Source organism: Populus trichocarpa, chromosome 1, assembly GCF_000002775.5.
Source record: "Populus trichocarpa isolate Nisqually-1 chromosome 1, P.trichocarpa_v4.1, whole genome shotgun sequence".
Lineage (NCBI taxonomy): Eukaryota > Viridiplantae > Streptophyta > Magnoliopsida > Malpighiales > Salicaceae > Populus > Populus trichocarpa.
This window is the reverse complement of record NC_037285.2, coordinates 13,671,299-13,686,500: the sequence shown is the minus strand read 5'-3', so window position 1 is coordinate 13,686,500 and position 15,202 is coordinate 13,671,299. Positions and strand designations below refer to the sequence as shown.

Sequence of the window (15,202 nt, the reverse complement as noted above, 5' to 3'; positions counted from 1 at the left end):
AAAATAAAAATAGAAAAGTTGAAAAAAAAAGTAATTTTGAAAAAAAAAAGAAAGGGAAAAGTTGAAAAAAAATGCAAAAGAAGAAGAAGGAAAAATGCACTGTTGATTACTGTTGTAATTCACGGTGCTTTTGGATGTAAAGAAACAAGGATTTCCCCACACCTTTTAGAGTATTGTTAATAATAAGCTAAAAGTAATTGGAATAAATAGTAAATTTGTTTTTTTGAACAATTTGAAAAAAAAAACTATTAAAGGGTTGAGGCCGATGGATTTGGGGGGTCCTGCTTGACTTGGCTGATCTAAAGTGTGATTTTCGTACCCTGCAGATTATTATTTTTCAAGAAATATTGAAAACAAAAAACGAAAGTGATATCAAAATGCCCTTCAATTAACTACAAGTATTCATATTGCTATCTGGCTACTATCATCAAAGAGGCGAGGTAGCAGTAGCCACACTTTTCAGTTTCAAGTGCTGTCGCTTTTTAATTTCAACCACCAACGTAAGATTATTCCTTTGCACAGTTGTACCAGGTTGCTGCCTGAATCTTACAAGTGCTAGAATGTTGCGTGGAGTTGCAAAAAGAAATTGAGTGCGTATAAGCAAACTCTGCTGGACGTCCTGCTAATGTTTGTTAACCCAAAAGGACAAAGTTGATTGCTAACAGCCGTAATTTGACGTAGTTCTTTCCAAAACGAGAAAGCAAGAATTGCATGTTGAAATCTCTGTTTGCATCGCCATATCTCCATTTTTTTTAATCAAGAAATATATAGGATAAGAATGTCATGGAAAACATCCTGTATCATGCCAAGATTATTAAATTATACGCCAAGAAACTATCACATGCATGTAACAGAGAACTTCAGCTGTGAAAACCCAAGAGTAGTTATTGCATTGCCAACAATCAAAAGTAAAATTTTCTATTAGAAACTGACATGGTTATCCATCTGGGCAACTTGATCTTATCATGATGATAATGGTTTCAGTTCTGGAAATTGAGAATAGCCCATGGCCTGAACTGTGCATTCTGCCTTCTATTCTATCTTCAGCCTGTATTAGAAAAAGATTCTTCAATATGGGTGGACAGTTGAAGGGTTGAGGCCCAGAATTGGCATGTCGCTAAATGAGAAACGAGTCACAAAGACAAGTGTTACCATGAGGTCTCAACGGCATTTGGTTATTGTTTTTTTTTTTGCTTCGGTGCCCATTCCATGGTTGCACTCGTGGGCCGTGACGTGACTTAGCCTTCATTTATATCCAAAAATGTCATCAAGTGAAAAGGTATAAATACGGTGAGAGATTCTAATCAGATCATATCCACTGTGTCAGTTTGTTTCAAGTGATAGACATGATCTCTACCATCTTTACCAAACCATCATTAATAGAGTTTTTGTTCTCTTCTTTAATTCTCCTAAGTACTCCATCTTGAACACCTACCAAAACACTCAATCTTGAATCTTGAATGTCCACCAAAAAGATAGGAGGGACTGTATTCATGGCGGCTGCGACTAGTACTGCTACAAAATTTGAAAACAACACCGATGATCAAGAGAAGAGTGAAGAAAGCATTACCAACTATCTGATAGTGAGGCCAGAAAAGGGAGGAATGTTGGACTTGTTGAGGTACTTGGCATGGGCCGACATAGGAAGTGGTGTGAGATTCTTAGAGAGCTCAGAAGAGGGAATTATGGGTGAGGAGGCAGCTGATCATAGGTGGATTATATTGGTGTCTATTATTGCTCGGAAGATCATCTCCTTATTTGGCAAGCCCTTGGAGTACACTGGTTTTGTGGTTGATTTCTTTCTCAATCTCTTGTTTCAGAATGGTGGCATCATGGGCTTATTTCTCAACTTTCTCCAAGGTATATCGCCAATCCTGCCTATACTCTTCGATTAATTCCCTTTCTTTCTGTTTCTATTTTGAATAAGATACATGCTTGTATATGTCTGTACTGATTACAGTAGCTAGAATTGGTGCTTGATTTCCTTTACATGTATAATATGGTTTCAGAAAGACTTGCAATGTTCTTGCTTGGTTATGAAAGATAAACAGCCTAGGTTCATGTCTGGCAGTTTATACATCAGTTTATAATGGCAAGTTTTGGATTTGTTGGTGGATGTATCGAAAAACCATCTTTTAAGGAACTGACTTAAATTGTCTTACTGGTAACGTGTAGACTTTGTTATGGTTACAGTACTACTGGTCTATTAAAAAGGTTATTCTGATTATCATGGAAATGCAGGAAAGGTGGTGACACCGCAGAGAGACACCGAGACTTTTATAAGTAGCATCGGGCATTTGGATGGGCGAATAGACCTATACAGAGCTGAAAACTTGCTGGAACAAATAGATCATTCGGTTTCCGCAGAGAAAACAATCACAGAAGAAATAGGGAACCGCGCTCATATGGACCTCTGTATCATGGCATCCAAATTAGCTTATGAGAACGCTAAAGTTGTTCGAAGTATTGTTGTTCATCACTGGAAGGCAAGCAACCCTAACTTCTGCGTCTCCCTCAATTTTTCTGCTTGTTTTTCTTGCATTCAATTAATTTCATTGAATGATGTAATTTTGATTGACTGGTAACATATGTATTTCTGATAGCAACTAATATAATAATATGAACTTCTGACAAAACAACAGATGCATTTTGTGGACTTCTACAACTGCTGGAATGGTAAGCATGCAACAAATTTTGGATAGAGTTGTATTAAGTGGAAGATTTCGAACTTTCCAACCTTTCTCTCATTGTCTATAAAATAGTATTCCTGTACTTGGTTATCAGCAAATAATTACTTTGATCTTCTGATCAAGTGTTTGGTGCTTTTCCCTCTTTTTCTTGGTTAATGATGCCTTGATAGATTTTCAAAAGGAATTTTCCACTCAAGTGTTCATTCTTTGTGACAAGCCCAAGGATGCAAACTTAATATTGATCAGCTTTCGGGGCACGGAACCTTTTGACTCTTATGATTGGGATACTGATTTTGATTACTCTTGGTATGAGATTCCAAAACTGGGAAAAGTCCACATGGGATTCTTAGAAGCATTAGGTTTGGGCAACAGAGATGATACTACCACCTTCCAATATCTCCTTCAGATGAAGAACACAAATTTCAATCACGATTATGAAGGTTCTGGATCACTATTATCAAATACTGATTCTGACATGGAACAAAATGAATTGGACCGTTCTTCTGATTCTGACAGAGCCACTGCAGTAGGTCATAAGAAGTTCCCGCCAGAAATGGTGAAGAAGACTGCATACTATACAGTGAGAAAGAAGCTCAAGAGCTTACTCGTGGAGCACAAGAATGCGAAATTTATAGTCACTGGGCATAGCTTAGGTGGTGCACTTGCTATTTTGTTCCCATCTGTGTTGGTGCTGCACCAACAGATGGATGTCATGAAAAGGTTGCTTGGGGTTTACACATTTGGGCAGCCAAGGATTGGGAACCGGCAGCTAGCAAAGTTCATGGAAGCCCATTTGGAGTATCCTGTTCCTAAATACTTCAGGGTGGTTTACAGCTATGATCTTGTCCCTAGATTGCCTTACGATGACAAAACCTTCTTGTATAAACATTTCGGAGTGTGCCTTTATTATAACAGCCTCTATATTGAACAAGTACGTACATTCTGCCTCCAATTGATCTTTTTCTTACTATCTGCGTAAAATGCTGCGCTTTTTCTTCATTGAAATGTTCCCTTTTAAAGAATATGAAACATCTCAACCCTTTGCCAATTCTGAGGCATCTGTCTCTGCTCCTTCTCACAATTCTAATGGCAGAAAGGAAGAAGTCATCTGATTGAATCGGAGTGCACTTTTTATTTGTTATGCTGTAGAAATACTGGTACTTCTAATCCATTACGAAATTTTTAACGAAAAATAAACCACTTCCACTACACATGTGATCATTGTTATCTTAAAACGGCTTTCTAATCTTTTTTTTTCTTAGTAAGTGGTTCCTGATGATTTTGTTTCTTCCTTTTGGTTTGCATATTTGAAGAAAGTGGATGAGGAGCCAGACCCCAACCTCTATGGGTTGAGAAATGTTATTTCGGCACATCTGAATGCTATATGGGAGTTAATAAGAAGTTTCATAATCGGCTACACCCACGGGCGAGAGTACAAAGAAAGTTGGTTCATGGTGTTGGTCAGGATAATGGGACTGGCTCTCCCTGGGATTGCTGCACATTGCCCCACAGATTATGTTAACTCGGTAAGACTGGGAAAAGAGCGAGTTGTTCAAATGTCTTCTTTCTGATAGGCTTCTGTTGCAAATAATGTTGGTGGTGGTGCCAAGATGAAATGCTTGCTTTATCATGGATAGAATGTCTAGTTGTCTACATTATTTCTTACGCTTTTGGGTTCTGGTTTCCATTTTGATGTCAAAGCACCTTTCTTTCATGCCCTTTGGATTATGTAGTACTTACCAGTGTCTGTCTGTCCAAAATATTTGAGTTTCTATTGCAGAAAAAAATTGCGCTGTTCAGTTTATATTCCTGGGTTTGTAATGCCTGTCAGGCAGAGGATCTAATTGTGAAATTTTTGATAAACTGGGATGAAATCTGCTAAGTAGTAGCTTGCCAATTTGCTAGGTATCTTTTTGCTGTGGGGGTATTAGGTTGTATAGGTTTTGTGCCTGTGATTGGTTTCGTGTCATTCCTTTGACTAAAATTTTGTGTTTCTATAAGAACTAGGGCTGAGCATTTTCGGTTCGGTTCGGTTTTGGACCAAAATAAACAACCAAATCAAAATTGTTTTTTAAAAGTTTTTGAACCGAATTGAACCGAAAACCGATTCAAACCGATTAATTTCGGTTCGGTTCGGTTCTGTTTTTTTCCCTTCCAAACCAATCAGTTCGGTTCGCTAGCTTGGAAATCTAGGAAATGATGCAATTTCTGTACAAGTCAAAACAGAGGTTTGCTTTTAGCAATCCAATTCTTATCAAGAATCTATACAAGCCAAAACAGAGGTTTGAATCCTTATCAAGAATATGTACAAGATAAAACAGGGGTTTGCTTTTAGCAACCCAATTCTTATCAAGAACATGTACATCAGCCATGGCATAACCTTTTGCATGTAGAGGACTGCCTCGTTTTTTTGTTGTTGTTGCATGAAAGCTTCAATAGCAACTGAAGAAGCTCCCTATGAGTGAGTCATAGCTAGTGTGTTCGAGTTCGATGAAGAAGAAGAAAAAGTGGAGGAGTCGTCTGTGAGGTTTATCGAGTAGGTGTTTGTGTGTGTGCCTGTATGAGGGGGGCTTGTTGGTTAAGATCTAGAGAAGGAGAGAATTGAGAGATGCAGGGAGCAAAGGGAGGGGAGAGATACAGAGAGCAGCGACTGGTTTTGTATTTAGGAATGCTACTTTAGGTTTAGGGTTAAAAAACATCCTATTAATTTATACTTGTTTTTTTTTTAAGTGTTGGCCTGGTTGAACCGGTTCAGTTTGATTCGGTTCAATCAATTTCAGATTTTGGAAACCGAAACCGAACTGAACCAGAATTTTTTTGTGATTTTTTAATCGGTTAACTCGGTTTTTTTTTTTCGGTTTGGTTTTTTCAGTTATTTTGTTTTTGTTTTTTCAGTTTAATCAGTTTATCAGTTTTTTTGCTCACCCCTAATAAGAACTCGTTGGAATGTCTGTAGCCTAACTCCAGTGAAACCCTCATTTTCTCATAGCATGCAGTCTTTGAAGCTTAATGAAGTCGCTGTGATAATGCAGCTAGTGCCATCAAGCTTATTGGCTCATAATATGCAAGTACCTGCAACTGGAGTGTTTTTTACTATATTGCGAAGAATCCACCTTCATACCATCTATTCAATATTCATAATTCCTGAATCAAATAATGTGAAAATTCCACTCTGTCGAGTAGCTTTTATTACTGTAAACTGCTTAAATATGACAGTAAAAACTCTGCAAACAAATACAAGAATTCCCAAACCTCAACACAAATAGCGTGTCAAAAGAATCGCAATACATACTAGGAAATGGCATCAGTTACTCTCTGAAGATACCTTCTTAAGATGTGCTCTGGACAAAAACATCTGGAGATTATATCTTGTAGGAGTTACAGGTGCGTTCTGAACGACTCCTATAACAAATGTCAATTCCTCTAGCAGATCATGCTCCACAGTAGTTATGTGAGCAACTTCTGTCAAGTTTTCTTCACAGGAAAATTGAAAGATACATTGTTTATATCATGTCTTCAAACCGTATGAGCTGTTTGAATTAAATTTAAGTCCAGATTTTTGAGCCTGACTACCGATTCTACATGTCCTCTCAAGGTGTGGATCTCCCCCAGTCTGCAAAGTTCAAAAGTTATTCAGCAAGTTCATTCAACTTAAAAGTATATTAGCTTTTGGGAATGAAATTTGGACATGAATATCACCGAAGGCATAAATTGGTAGCTGCAAGCTAAGATATATACACTTAGCATGTAACTGGGAGACAAATATTGCTTGAAACTGACCAAAGCTCAAGGTAATCATGCAATAGGTCTCAACAAGAAGCGATTAAAGTCTAAAAGAGTACCTAGCTATTTCTGCACGCCGTCTGGCCTGTTCGGCAATCAAAGTTGATCTCCTGCCATTGAAATCTTGGTCTGTTGCCATCAACCCTTGTAGACTCCTCTGGGAAAGTATCCACTTAGCTTCCCTATCTTCCTTTCCATAATCTTTCTTTGTAGAAAAAGCAGTCTGTTGAAAAAAAAAAAGAACAGAAAGAAAAAAAGCGTATAGAGACATTTCAAGCCATGGCACATTCCTTAAGCGATGAATGACAAAACCCAACTTCACTAACCTTTCTATCAAATAAGAGATTCCATGCTTCTCCACTCAAGGCATAACGAATTGTGAACTTGATAATATCCAGTGGTACGTAGAAGACCAAACTATACAACCATATGACACCAGCCCATCCCCATCCAATGCCTCTAATATAAGCAAAGCTAATATGTGCATAGACAGCAATTATAGTGGCCACCTAAACATCAAGAAACGACAGTCAGAAATGTATTATAACTCCAACAGGTCTCATTTTGTTCCGAAGTGAAGTTTGTGAAAGAACACATAAGAATTTGGCCCAAATGGCCAATATCAATTAAAAAATTAAGGCTCTGGTTAGGCATTTTCAAACAGGATTTCCTGAATGTTGAATATGCGAGAATGATTGAAAGATAGAGCCCATTTAGGAGCTTTCCTTGGGTACAAGCTTACCAGTTGAGCCACCACAAATGCACACATCAAGAGAATTCCAGGCCTCTCAAGGAACGACCAACTTTGACTACGCGTAACAAATATTAAAGCCTGGCTGATGATGCTGACTTGTAGATACACGGCCGAAGAGACTTCCTCAGTGTTGCTGGAGATAGACCTCACATGGAAGTGTGTCTGCACACAGACATGATTAATAGCCACCAATATCAATATGGGGAAAACACAGCCAATATTCACCACAAAATGTCACTATATTAAAACCAGCACAAAGGAACTACCATATGTCTGATACCTCGAAGAAATTTGTATCGATCACAATCCAGTAAAACAGGACAGTGACCAAAGCAAGATATGTGCCGATGACAATGCCTGTCGCAAATATCTCTTCAAGCTTCCAACTGTCAGGCCTTGGAGATGGCTTAACTCGATCTTGCGAGATAGTCATTATGGTCCCTAAAATAAAATAGCACAATAACCTTCTTAAATATCATGCAAAGCTGTTTATAATGCTATCCTTCTGTTACAAGAATCCTTCTTTCATAATTTCTGTATAATACGTATGCATGCTTCAGGATACTGTTACATTATAGTTAATCAGATAATGCAGTGTCCTCATCAATCCATTTGGTAAACAAGTTCTGTGTTTGAAATAAACTTCTTATGCCAGAGAGAGGCACTGTGGATGACAACTACAGAAGACGCTGCTTCCGAATCCATTTATTTCCCGCAGTCATTTGCATAGAGCTAGCACTGCAAACTGGGTTTGGAAATATTCTTTCCGTACTCTATTGTATTTTTATTTTAGTCTGTTTTGTGTCTGAACACCAATCAATACCATTTAGTTCACTCTGTTATCAGATTTTTAGAAAAAATGTAAAGGATCAGTAAGTCACCCAGAGGGAAGAAAAGAAATAGGAAAAGCTTTTATGTTTTGATATACATTACCATCATTGAGTATTGCTATTATCAGAACCATGAAAGGTGGGAAGTCATATTCCCATATCAAAGCTAGAAGCGCAAAACCAAGCTGCAAAGCAATTGAATTTAAAACATTAACTGAAAACTGAAGCAAAATGCAAGAGCTTTTAAGGCAGATGTTCAGGAAATTGAACAGTGGCTAAACAAGTACAAAAAAATCCAGCTTACCACAATCCTAATGGTTATGGAGACGGCATATATCTGCAAATGCATGCAGGATAATCAGTTTTCTCATTAAATTAATTCAGAAGCAAGACATGAAAGAAACACAACTGGTAACGTTAAAAAACACGATAAGCTATTGCATCGGCAATCCTACAGACTCTATGATGTACTTTGCATGCTTATTTATATTGGCCAACAAAAATTACTTCCACTCAGATTTATCTCCTGCTTTAAAATAATTATCTAGTGATCTTGTATAATTAAAACAGTGACTGGTTCATTCAATTCGATTCATAAATGTACCCTGCATCTGTGGCTAGCATTTTTCTTTTCTACATTAAATAAGACTATAGATCAAAGTAAAACAAAAGTAGGACAGTAAAAATGACATATTTAGAAGAAAGGATTGACACTAAACTGTATAGTTCTTCATTCTTTGGAATATAGCTCTGCTAGTTAAGACAGCACTGATAATCACACTTAGACCAGGCTCGGTCAAGACAATATCAGAAGCACTTCTCGCAGCATCTGTAGAATCTGCCACTGCTATTCCAATATCTGCTTTCTTCAAAGCAGGTGCATCATTCACACCATCTCCAGTCATTCCAACCACATGCTTCTTTTCTTGTAAAATTTTAACAATTTCGTATTTGTGCTCTGGAAGTTGCATAGCAATCAGAAAAAAGAAATCAGATGTAAGAATTGCATCAAAGTTTACGAACATAAATGCATACATAAAAGTAAAAAGTCACAAGTAGTCAGCATTAACTTCTTTGAAATAATAATAATAAAAAAAGATGATGAGTTAAATACCTGGAAATACACCAGCAAAGCCATCTGCCTTTTCAATGAGCTCGTCGACAGGAAGAGCTTCATTTTCATCCCTGTCCCGTCCTAACAGTGTTGAAGAGGGGTACATGTTCGTTCCCATGCCAAGTCGTCTTCCTGTCTCCTTTGCAATTGCCAGTTGATCACCTTCATTAGCATATTTACAAATTAGTTTTCTTCAACATTTCTGCAAAAGCCACTCATTGGGGCATCAAGATGCATTGGTTGTCTAAATTGTGTGGACAGCCGTAATGAAGTATTGGTGATAAATTGATACGCTTGATTGTAATTGAAAGAAATTAAACATACTGAAAATCCGATCCAATGTAATGACAACAGCCACATTTTTTTTTTTAATAGGATCATTTCAAGACATCATGCTCCCAGTCTCTCAGAAGAAGAAAAATTCTGTTCAAGTTTTCACAGATATGAACATTCTTACCCAAACTAGCAAAGTACTCATTGTATACAAGCTCTTAAATATCACAAGAAATTTGCATGTACCTGTAATCATCTTGACATTAACTCCAAGGTTTAGTGCTCTGCGGATGGTCTCAGCACTATCATGCCTAGGAGGATCAAACAAGGGCAACAACCCACAAAACGTCCAAGGACCTCCAGGACTTTCCCTAGTTTTTTCAGGAACTTCCTGCATCAGAAAGGGGTATGTTTATGATGAATGAGAATTCAAGGGCATCACAAAGTGTAATTTGCTAGAAATACTTCGTTCTCAATGAGACAAATCATTTTCATGAAATTATATATCATTATCTTTATCATAGAACAACCAGTTTCTTGATATATATGGTATGTAAAAGGTCAATACATACACCAAACATCAATGAGAAAAGAGAGAGATGCAATCTGTGTACCTGAAATGCAACTCCAAGTGATCGCAAGCCTCTTTCGGCAAATTTTTCAATGATGGCATGCACTTTTCCAGAGATCTCGTCCTTCTCTTTGCTCATATTTAGAATCTGAAATTATAGAAAATACGAAACAGTTTCATGCTCTGCTACAAAATACGTGAAAGCTAAATTGTTTTTTATACATGAACTAAGAAATGATTTTTTATCAATAAAAAACTAATTTTCCAAATCAACTTATACTTCTAGGTCTGTTAGTTTAATCATAAAGTCAAGAGGCAGCCAGAGTTTCTCGCAACTCAGAACGCAATAATGAAATTTGTGAAGGGTGAGTATAGAGATAGCTGAAAGTTGATATTCAATAAGGAGAGCGATAAATGTATTTTTTTAACAATGTTATCGAAGGCCACAACTAAATTTTGTAGACAACAGACATTAAAGAATATCAAATTGGAAATGGGATATTATCGATCATTGCAACCTCAAACTTGATTCAGTTTAGCAGTTTAGAAATCTTATAGCAATTTTGAAATTGAACATATTGAAGGCGATACCTGCTCAGGAGCTCCTTTGCTAGCTCGATACCAATTACCATCAGAATCAATGTATGTAATTGCAGTACGTTTGTCCACCGGATTGAAGGGTAAAAAATGCACTTCTCTGATGTTTTCACGTGCCTGCAGACAGAAAGGTAAAATCATTCTTTTTCACACACACATATATATAGTCAAACAGAAGAATCCTGAGCTAATAGTTATCCAGTCTCTACCTCCTTTGGATCAGCAAGCATGTTAACTATGGCTGCATCAATAGCATCCTGATTCTCCAATCTGGATGCTCTGGCTGCAAGCAAGACAATCATATCTTTGTCCATATCTTTGTTGAAAACCTGCAGAAGATAAAAGTCCTTTTGTTAGGCTTGTCTAGATAAATGAAGCATATAAAAGCCCGATTGTGTTCAATATTTGAGACTGATAAATCCAGTACAGAAGATGTATCACTTCAACAGGTGAGAATAATAGGAGCATTATATTCCTGCGATGTAGAAGAAATAGATGTAGCTCCCTGGAAATAAAAATAAGCTTTCTGTACCTCGATAAGGTTTCGATCAACTGTCAGGCGATTGAGGGTAAGAGTTCCAGTTTTGTCACTGCAGAGGACATCCATTCCTGCCATTTCTTCTATCGCTGTCATCCTCTTTGTAATGGCACCCTTAACAAATGAAGGTGAAAACGAGTCATATGATGATGAAGTTCATCATTTGGGCTGGACGAGTTTCTTACTGTCTGAATTACTCTATGATATCTTAAAGACATCTGAAATCATTTGACAACGACTGAGCTATATATAAGATTACTGTCATAATGTACATTTGTTTTTTTTTTTTAAGATTCGCACCTGTTGAGATAGCCGATGAGAACCAATTGCTAGTGTGACAGACAAGACTGTTGGCATAGCTATTGGTATTCCTCCGATTAAGAGAACCAGAAGGTTGTTGATTCCATCCCTGTATGAACGGTGCTGTACTGGGAACATGATAATGATTTCAAGAATCATTCCAACAGCTATAGAGCAAATGCAGAAGTTCCCAATGGCGGTAAGGACCTGCCACAGACATTTTAACCATGTCATATTATAATTAATGTCTCACGGCCTGCAATTTTAATTAATGCTGCTCAGAATTTATGAAAATTATATGATGATACTTCGGAACTCTCAGAACTTGTCAACTTGCAATCACCTGGTCCTGGACTTATTTGACATGTTCCAATATGTGCTCCTTTCCTCATCATTTGACATATTTTCAAATATGCAACTGTTTCCAGTTGCAATTTCTATCCATGAAGTTCAAATTAAATGCCAGAGAATTTAAGCAGAACTAGTTATTTTTGCACATGCCTTGCGTTGTTTTTCTTTTTGAAGACAATAAAATTCAATGAAACTTGTATATAACATAATATTAAGTTATGTATATTTCAATATTTTTATACCAATTGTTTTTTTTTTCTCTCTTGAATATATCATCCTTACCTTCTGGAAATGTCCAACGACTTCAGTGGAGTCAACTAGATGTGCTGCTTTTCCAAAGAAACTGTTTACTCCTGTCGCAATAACCACAGCTTCAATTTCACCTTGCTTACATGTTGAGCCAGAATAAACTTCATCGCCTGTTCTCTTGGTAACAGGAAGAGATTCTCCAGTAAGAGCTGACTGCACAAACAGATTCTTCCTATGATTCCATAAATCTTGTGCTCATGTTTATTTAACTGTAACATAAAATCACCTGACAAAAGGTAAATTAGCTAAGAGATAATATAAAGCTGTAAGAAGCACTTGCCTGGTCAATTTTTAATGAATCTCCTTCGAGTAATCTAGAATCCGCAGGGATGATATCCCCAAGCTTAATGCTAACTATATCTCCTGGCACCAAAATAGCAGCATCTTGCTCTTTCCACTGCCCATCTCTCAGGACCTGCATCAACATGTGGTGATTACTGATTAGAGCAACAATTCAGGCACTCGAAAGAAACCTGACAGATAGGCAAAATTGTTGATTAACATCAAAACCTCCATCATCAAGATGGTGTTCACAACTGAATCCATGTTTTGAGGATTATGTCTGAACAAACTTAGTGCAAGATAACGTTGATTTCATCATAATACCTAGAATTCTAAAAAAATAGCATGTGAAAGAGAACTAACTTAAACAAAGATGTTGATCACTCATTTCAAATACATTTGTATCCGTTATATTAAGCGGAAGGGCATGGCTCAAGGGATATATACCTTCGTTTTGGGAGCTAAACGAGCCATAAGAGCGGATGCAGCATTCCCAGCATTGTTCTCCTCTATAAAACTAATTGTTGAATTGATTATCAACAGGCAAATAATCCCTACAAAATCCTGCCAGTCAGGACCTTGCCCCTGAAATATCATTTCCGACAATGGAGTTATAAAGCGGAAAAACACCATCAGAATCTGTTGCAAACAGAACCCAGAAAAAGAGCTGGAAAAGAAAACCATACTAAATTAATAATGGAATCAAAGTTGAACTACTCACTCCACCATTAGCAAGGGCAATTGCCATTATTGCTGCCGCTTCCATAACCCATGACAGAGGATTCCACATAAAACCAAGGAATTTCAAAAACTTATTTTCCTGCGAAGTAGCAATTGAGATTCTATGAATTGAAGTTTACATTCGTTTCTTCTTGAATTTTAAATCATCTTTCCAGTTAAGGTGATTTATGGTAAAAATTGAGTTTTCTAATTGCATCAAAAACTAATGGAAATGGAATTAGTGGTTACTGGCTTCTCTTCAAGTTTGTTTGGACCAAAAATCATCAATCTGGCTTCAGCATCTTCAGACGAGAGTCCTCTGTGTGATGTTCTCAGTTGCTCAAAGACCTCCTCTAGTGGCAAACGCTCCTGTCAAATAAACAGTTTTGAAAATGTTTAGTACTAGGAAATGCGTATTCCAAAAAGTGGCATTTCTGCAGAACTTACCAAGTCAATCCCCTCTCGGTTGAAGCTCTCGGGATTCAACAGTGGTTTCTCCAGATCCTCAGCCATGATTCAGGCCTCACAACCTGGAAATTACAACAGATTTTTCACATAATCATCAATATGGACTTTCTGTAACCTAAAGCATCATAAATGGTGCTACATCACAGCCATGGATACTACTTGCCTACTCCATTGAAATATATAACTAGCAAAAGTAAAGTTCAACTTGACCATTTTAGTTGCATGAAAACACACATGTATGAATCTGCAGAATGACATGCTTGCAAGAGATTCGATTATAAACCCTATCTATGTACATTGATGTTGAATAGAATGTATCCAAATCGAAGCATACAATTCAGTTTCAGCTGAACAAGTCCAGTCAACAAGTCGGGCTCAACACTGAGATGTTTCAATGTTTTCCCCTTCCAGCATTTACACCTGGGCGAAGTTCTAAGAGCCACGAAAGCAAACAACCCGATCCTTGAAGTTGAAAGGATATTTCTTGATCTGTGATGTACTAATTACTTGGTATTTCAAAATCCGCAGAAACTATAAATAGTAATAGTCATAATATCAAAACCAGTAGTACCTACCATAGGTAATTAAAGTCAGGAACTAAATTATGCTCCTCTATTGATCATGCACTAAACTATGCCTGTGCATTCACCACTGTAAACTTAAAATGGCCAGGCTCAACCACTGTGACTTGAATTGAACGTTAATCCAGCACCCCACATGAAAAATTAAGGTCACATTGCAAATCCAACAAAAAAGGAAGACACTGAAATCCCACATAACTGAGAAGCAAAACAAACCTAATTCAACACCCCATATTTAGCTGAGTAAACACACACATTCATCGATCAACTAACCTTTGTCAAATCGGGGAAAGCTTGGAAAACTGAAGAAACACTAGTCGTGAAAGGATTGAGGAGGGTTCTGTTTCATGAGTGTTAAGAGAGCTGAGAAAGAGAGGAGTGAAGTATGAGAAGTTTAAAAAGGAACGCAAATATATATTATCATTAGATAATCATGATTTGGAAGCTGACTGTTGGTTGGGGATTCATGAAGAGCAGATGATCCTAATATATAATCCTACAATGTCTCCATCTGTGCTTAGCCATTAATTCCTTCAAGAGCTAGAAGACGACTAAATTCTTATGCTTGTTTGAAACAAGACTCTCCACTACCCTGTCAAGTAGCAAGGAAAGACCGTTGCCCAGCTACCTTTCAAAACTTGCAGTTCTAACCTAACTGTCCCTTCCCATTTCCCTCCAAAATAGGCACTAACCTTTTATGGCCGTGGGTGTCCAAATGCGCAAGCAAAACATGGAACGTCGGAGGCTACCACATGCACCAAACTAGTTAAGTAGGCTGATTGGTTGGTGTTCCAAACCTTCATGGGATTTGATTATTTCTTTTATAATCCTTGCATGTAAAGTAGTGTTAGGTAGAAATACTTTACTATTTCCAACTTCGACAATGATTTGGATCATGCATATTAATCTCCAACTTCTACAATTTGTTCCCCACGTTCTCAATAATTCATGACACTAGGATTGGAATTGGGTTCGCAATATTTCAAAGAATTTTCTTCTTAAAGGACATAGAAAAAATTAAAATGAATTTATATTAGTCAA

General features: G+C 37.3%; 2 protein-coding genes across 2 annotated transcripts; one reads left to right on the top strand and one right to left on the bottom strand.

The window, feature by feature from the left end:
- Nucleotides 1-1,298: 1,298 nt before the first annotated feature.
- Nucleotides 1,299-4,587, top strand: LOC18094658 (triacylglycerol lipase OBL1). Its single transcript, XM_024605511.2, has 5 exons — nucleotides 1,299-1,860; nucleotides 2,242-2,486; nucleotides 2,643-2,676; nucleotides 2,861-3,621; nucleotides 4,004-4,587. The coding sequence occupies exons 1-5, from the start codon at nucleotides 1,461-1,463 to the stop codon at nucleotides 4,259-4,261; spliced, it is 1,698 nt and encodes a 565-aa protein (XP_024461279.2). The 5' UTR covers nucleotides 1,299-1,460; the 3' UTR covers nucleotides 4,262-4,587.
- A 1,257-nt stretch (nucleotides 4,588-5,844) lies between these two features.
- LOC18094657 (ATPase 10, plasma membrane-type) lies at nucleotides 5,845-14,712 on the bottom strand. The gene is made up of 22 exons (XM_052450086.1): nucleotides 14,435-14,712; nucleotides 13,560-13,642; nucleotides 13,362-13,481; nucleotides 13,114-13,212; nucleotides 12,840-12,977; nucleotides 12,387-12,525; nucleotides 12,084-12,259; nucleotides 11,451-11,657; nucleotides 11,145-11,264; nucleotides 10,822-10,941; nucleotides 10,607-10,729; nucleotides 10,059-10,163; nucleotides 9,691-9,835; nucleotides 9,172-9,333; nucleotides 8,777-9,015; nucleotides 8,362-8,394; nucleotides 8,161-8,242; nucleotides 7,508-7,668; nucleotides 7,216-7,389; nucleotides 6,800-6,982; nucleotides 6,533-6,696; nucleotides 5,845-6,303 (listed from the first exon to the last, which is right to left on the bottom strand). The coding sequence occupies exons 2-22, from the start codon at nucleotides 13,623-13,625 to the stop codon at nucleotides 6,207-6,209; spliced, it is 2,853 nt and encodes a 950-aa protein (XP_052306046.1). The 5' UTR covers nucleotides 13,626-13,642; nucleotides 14,435-14,712; the 3' UTR covers nucleotides 5,845-6,206.
- Nucleotides 14,713-15,202: the final 490 nt, after the last annotated feature.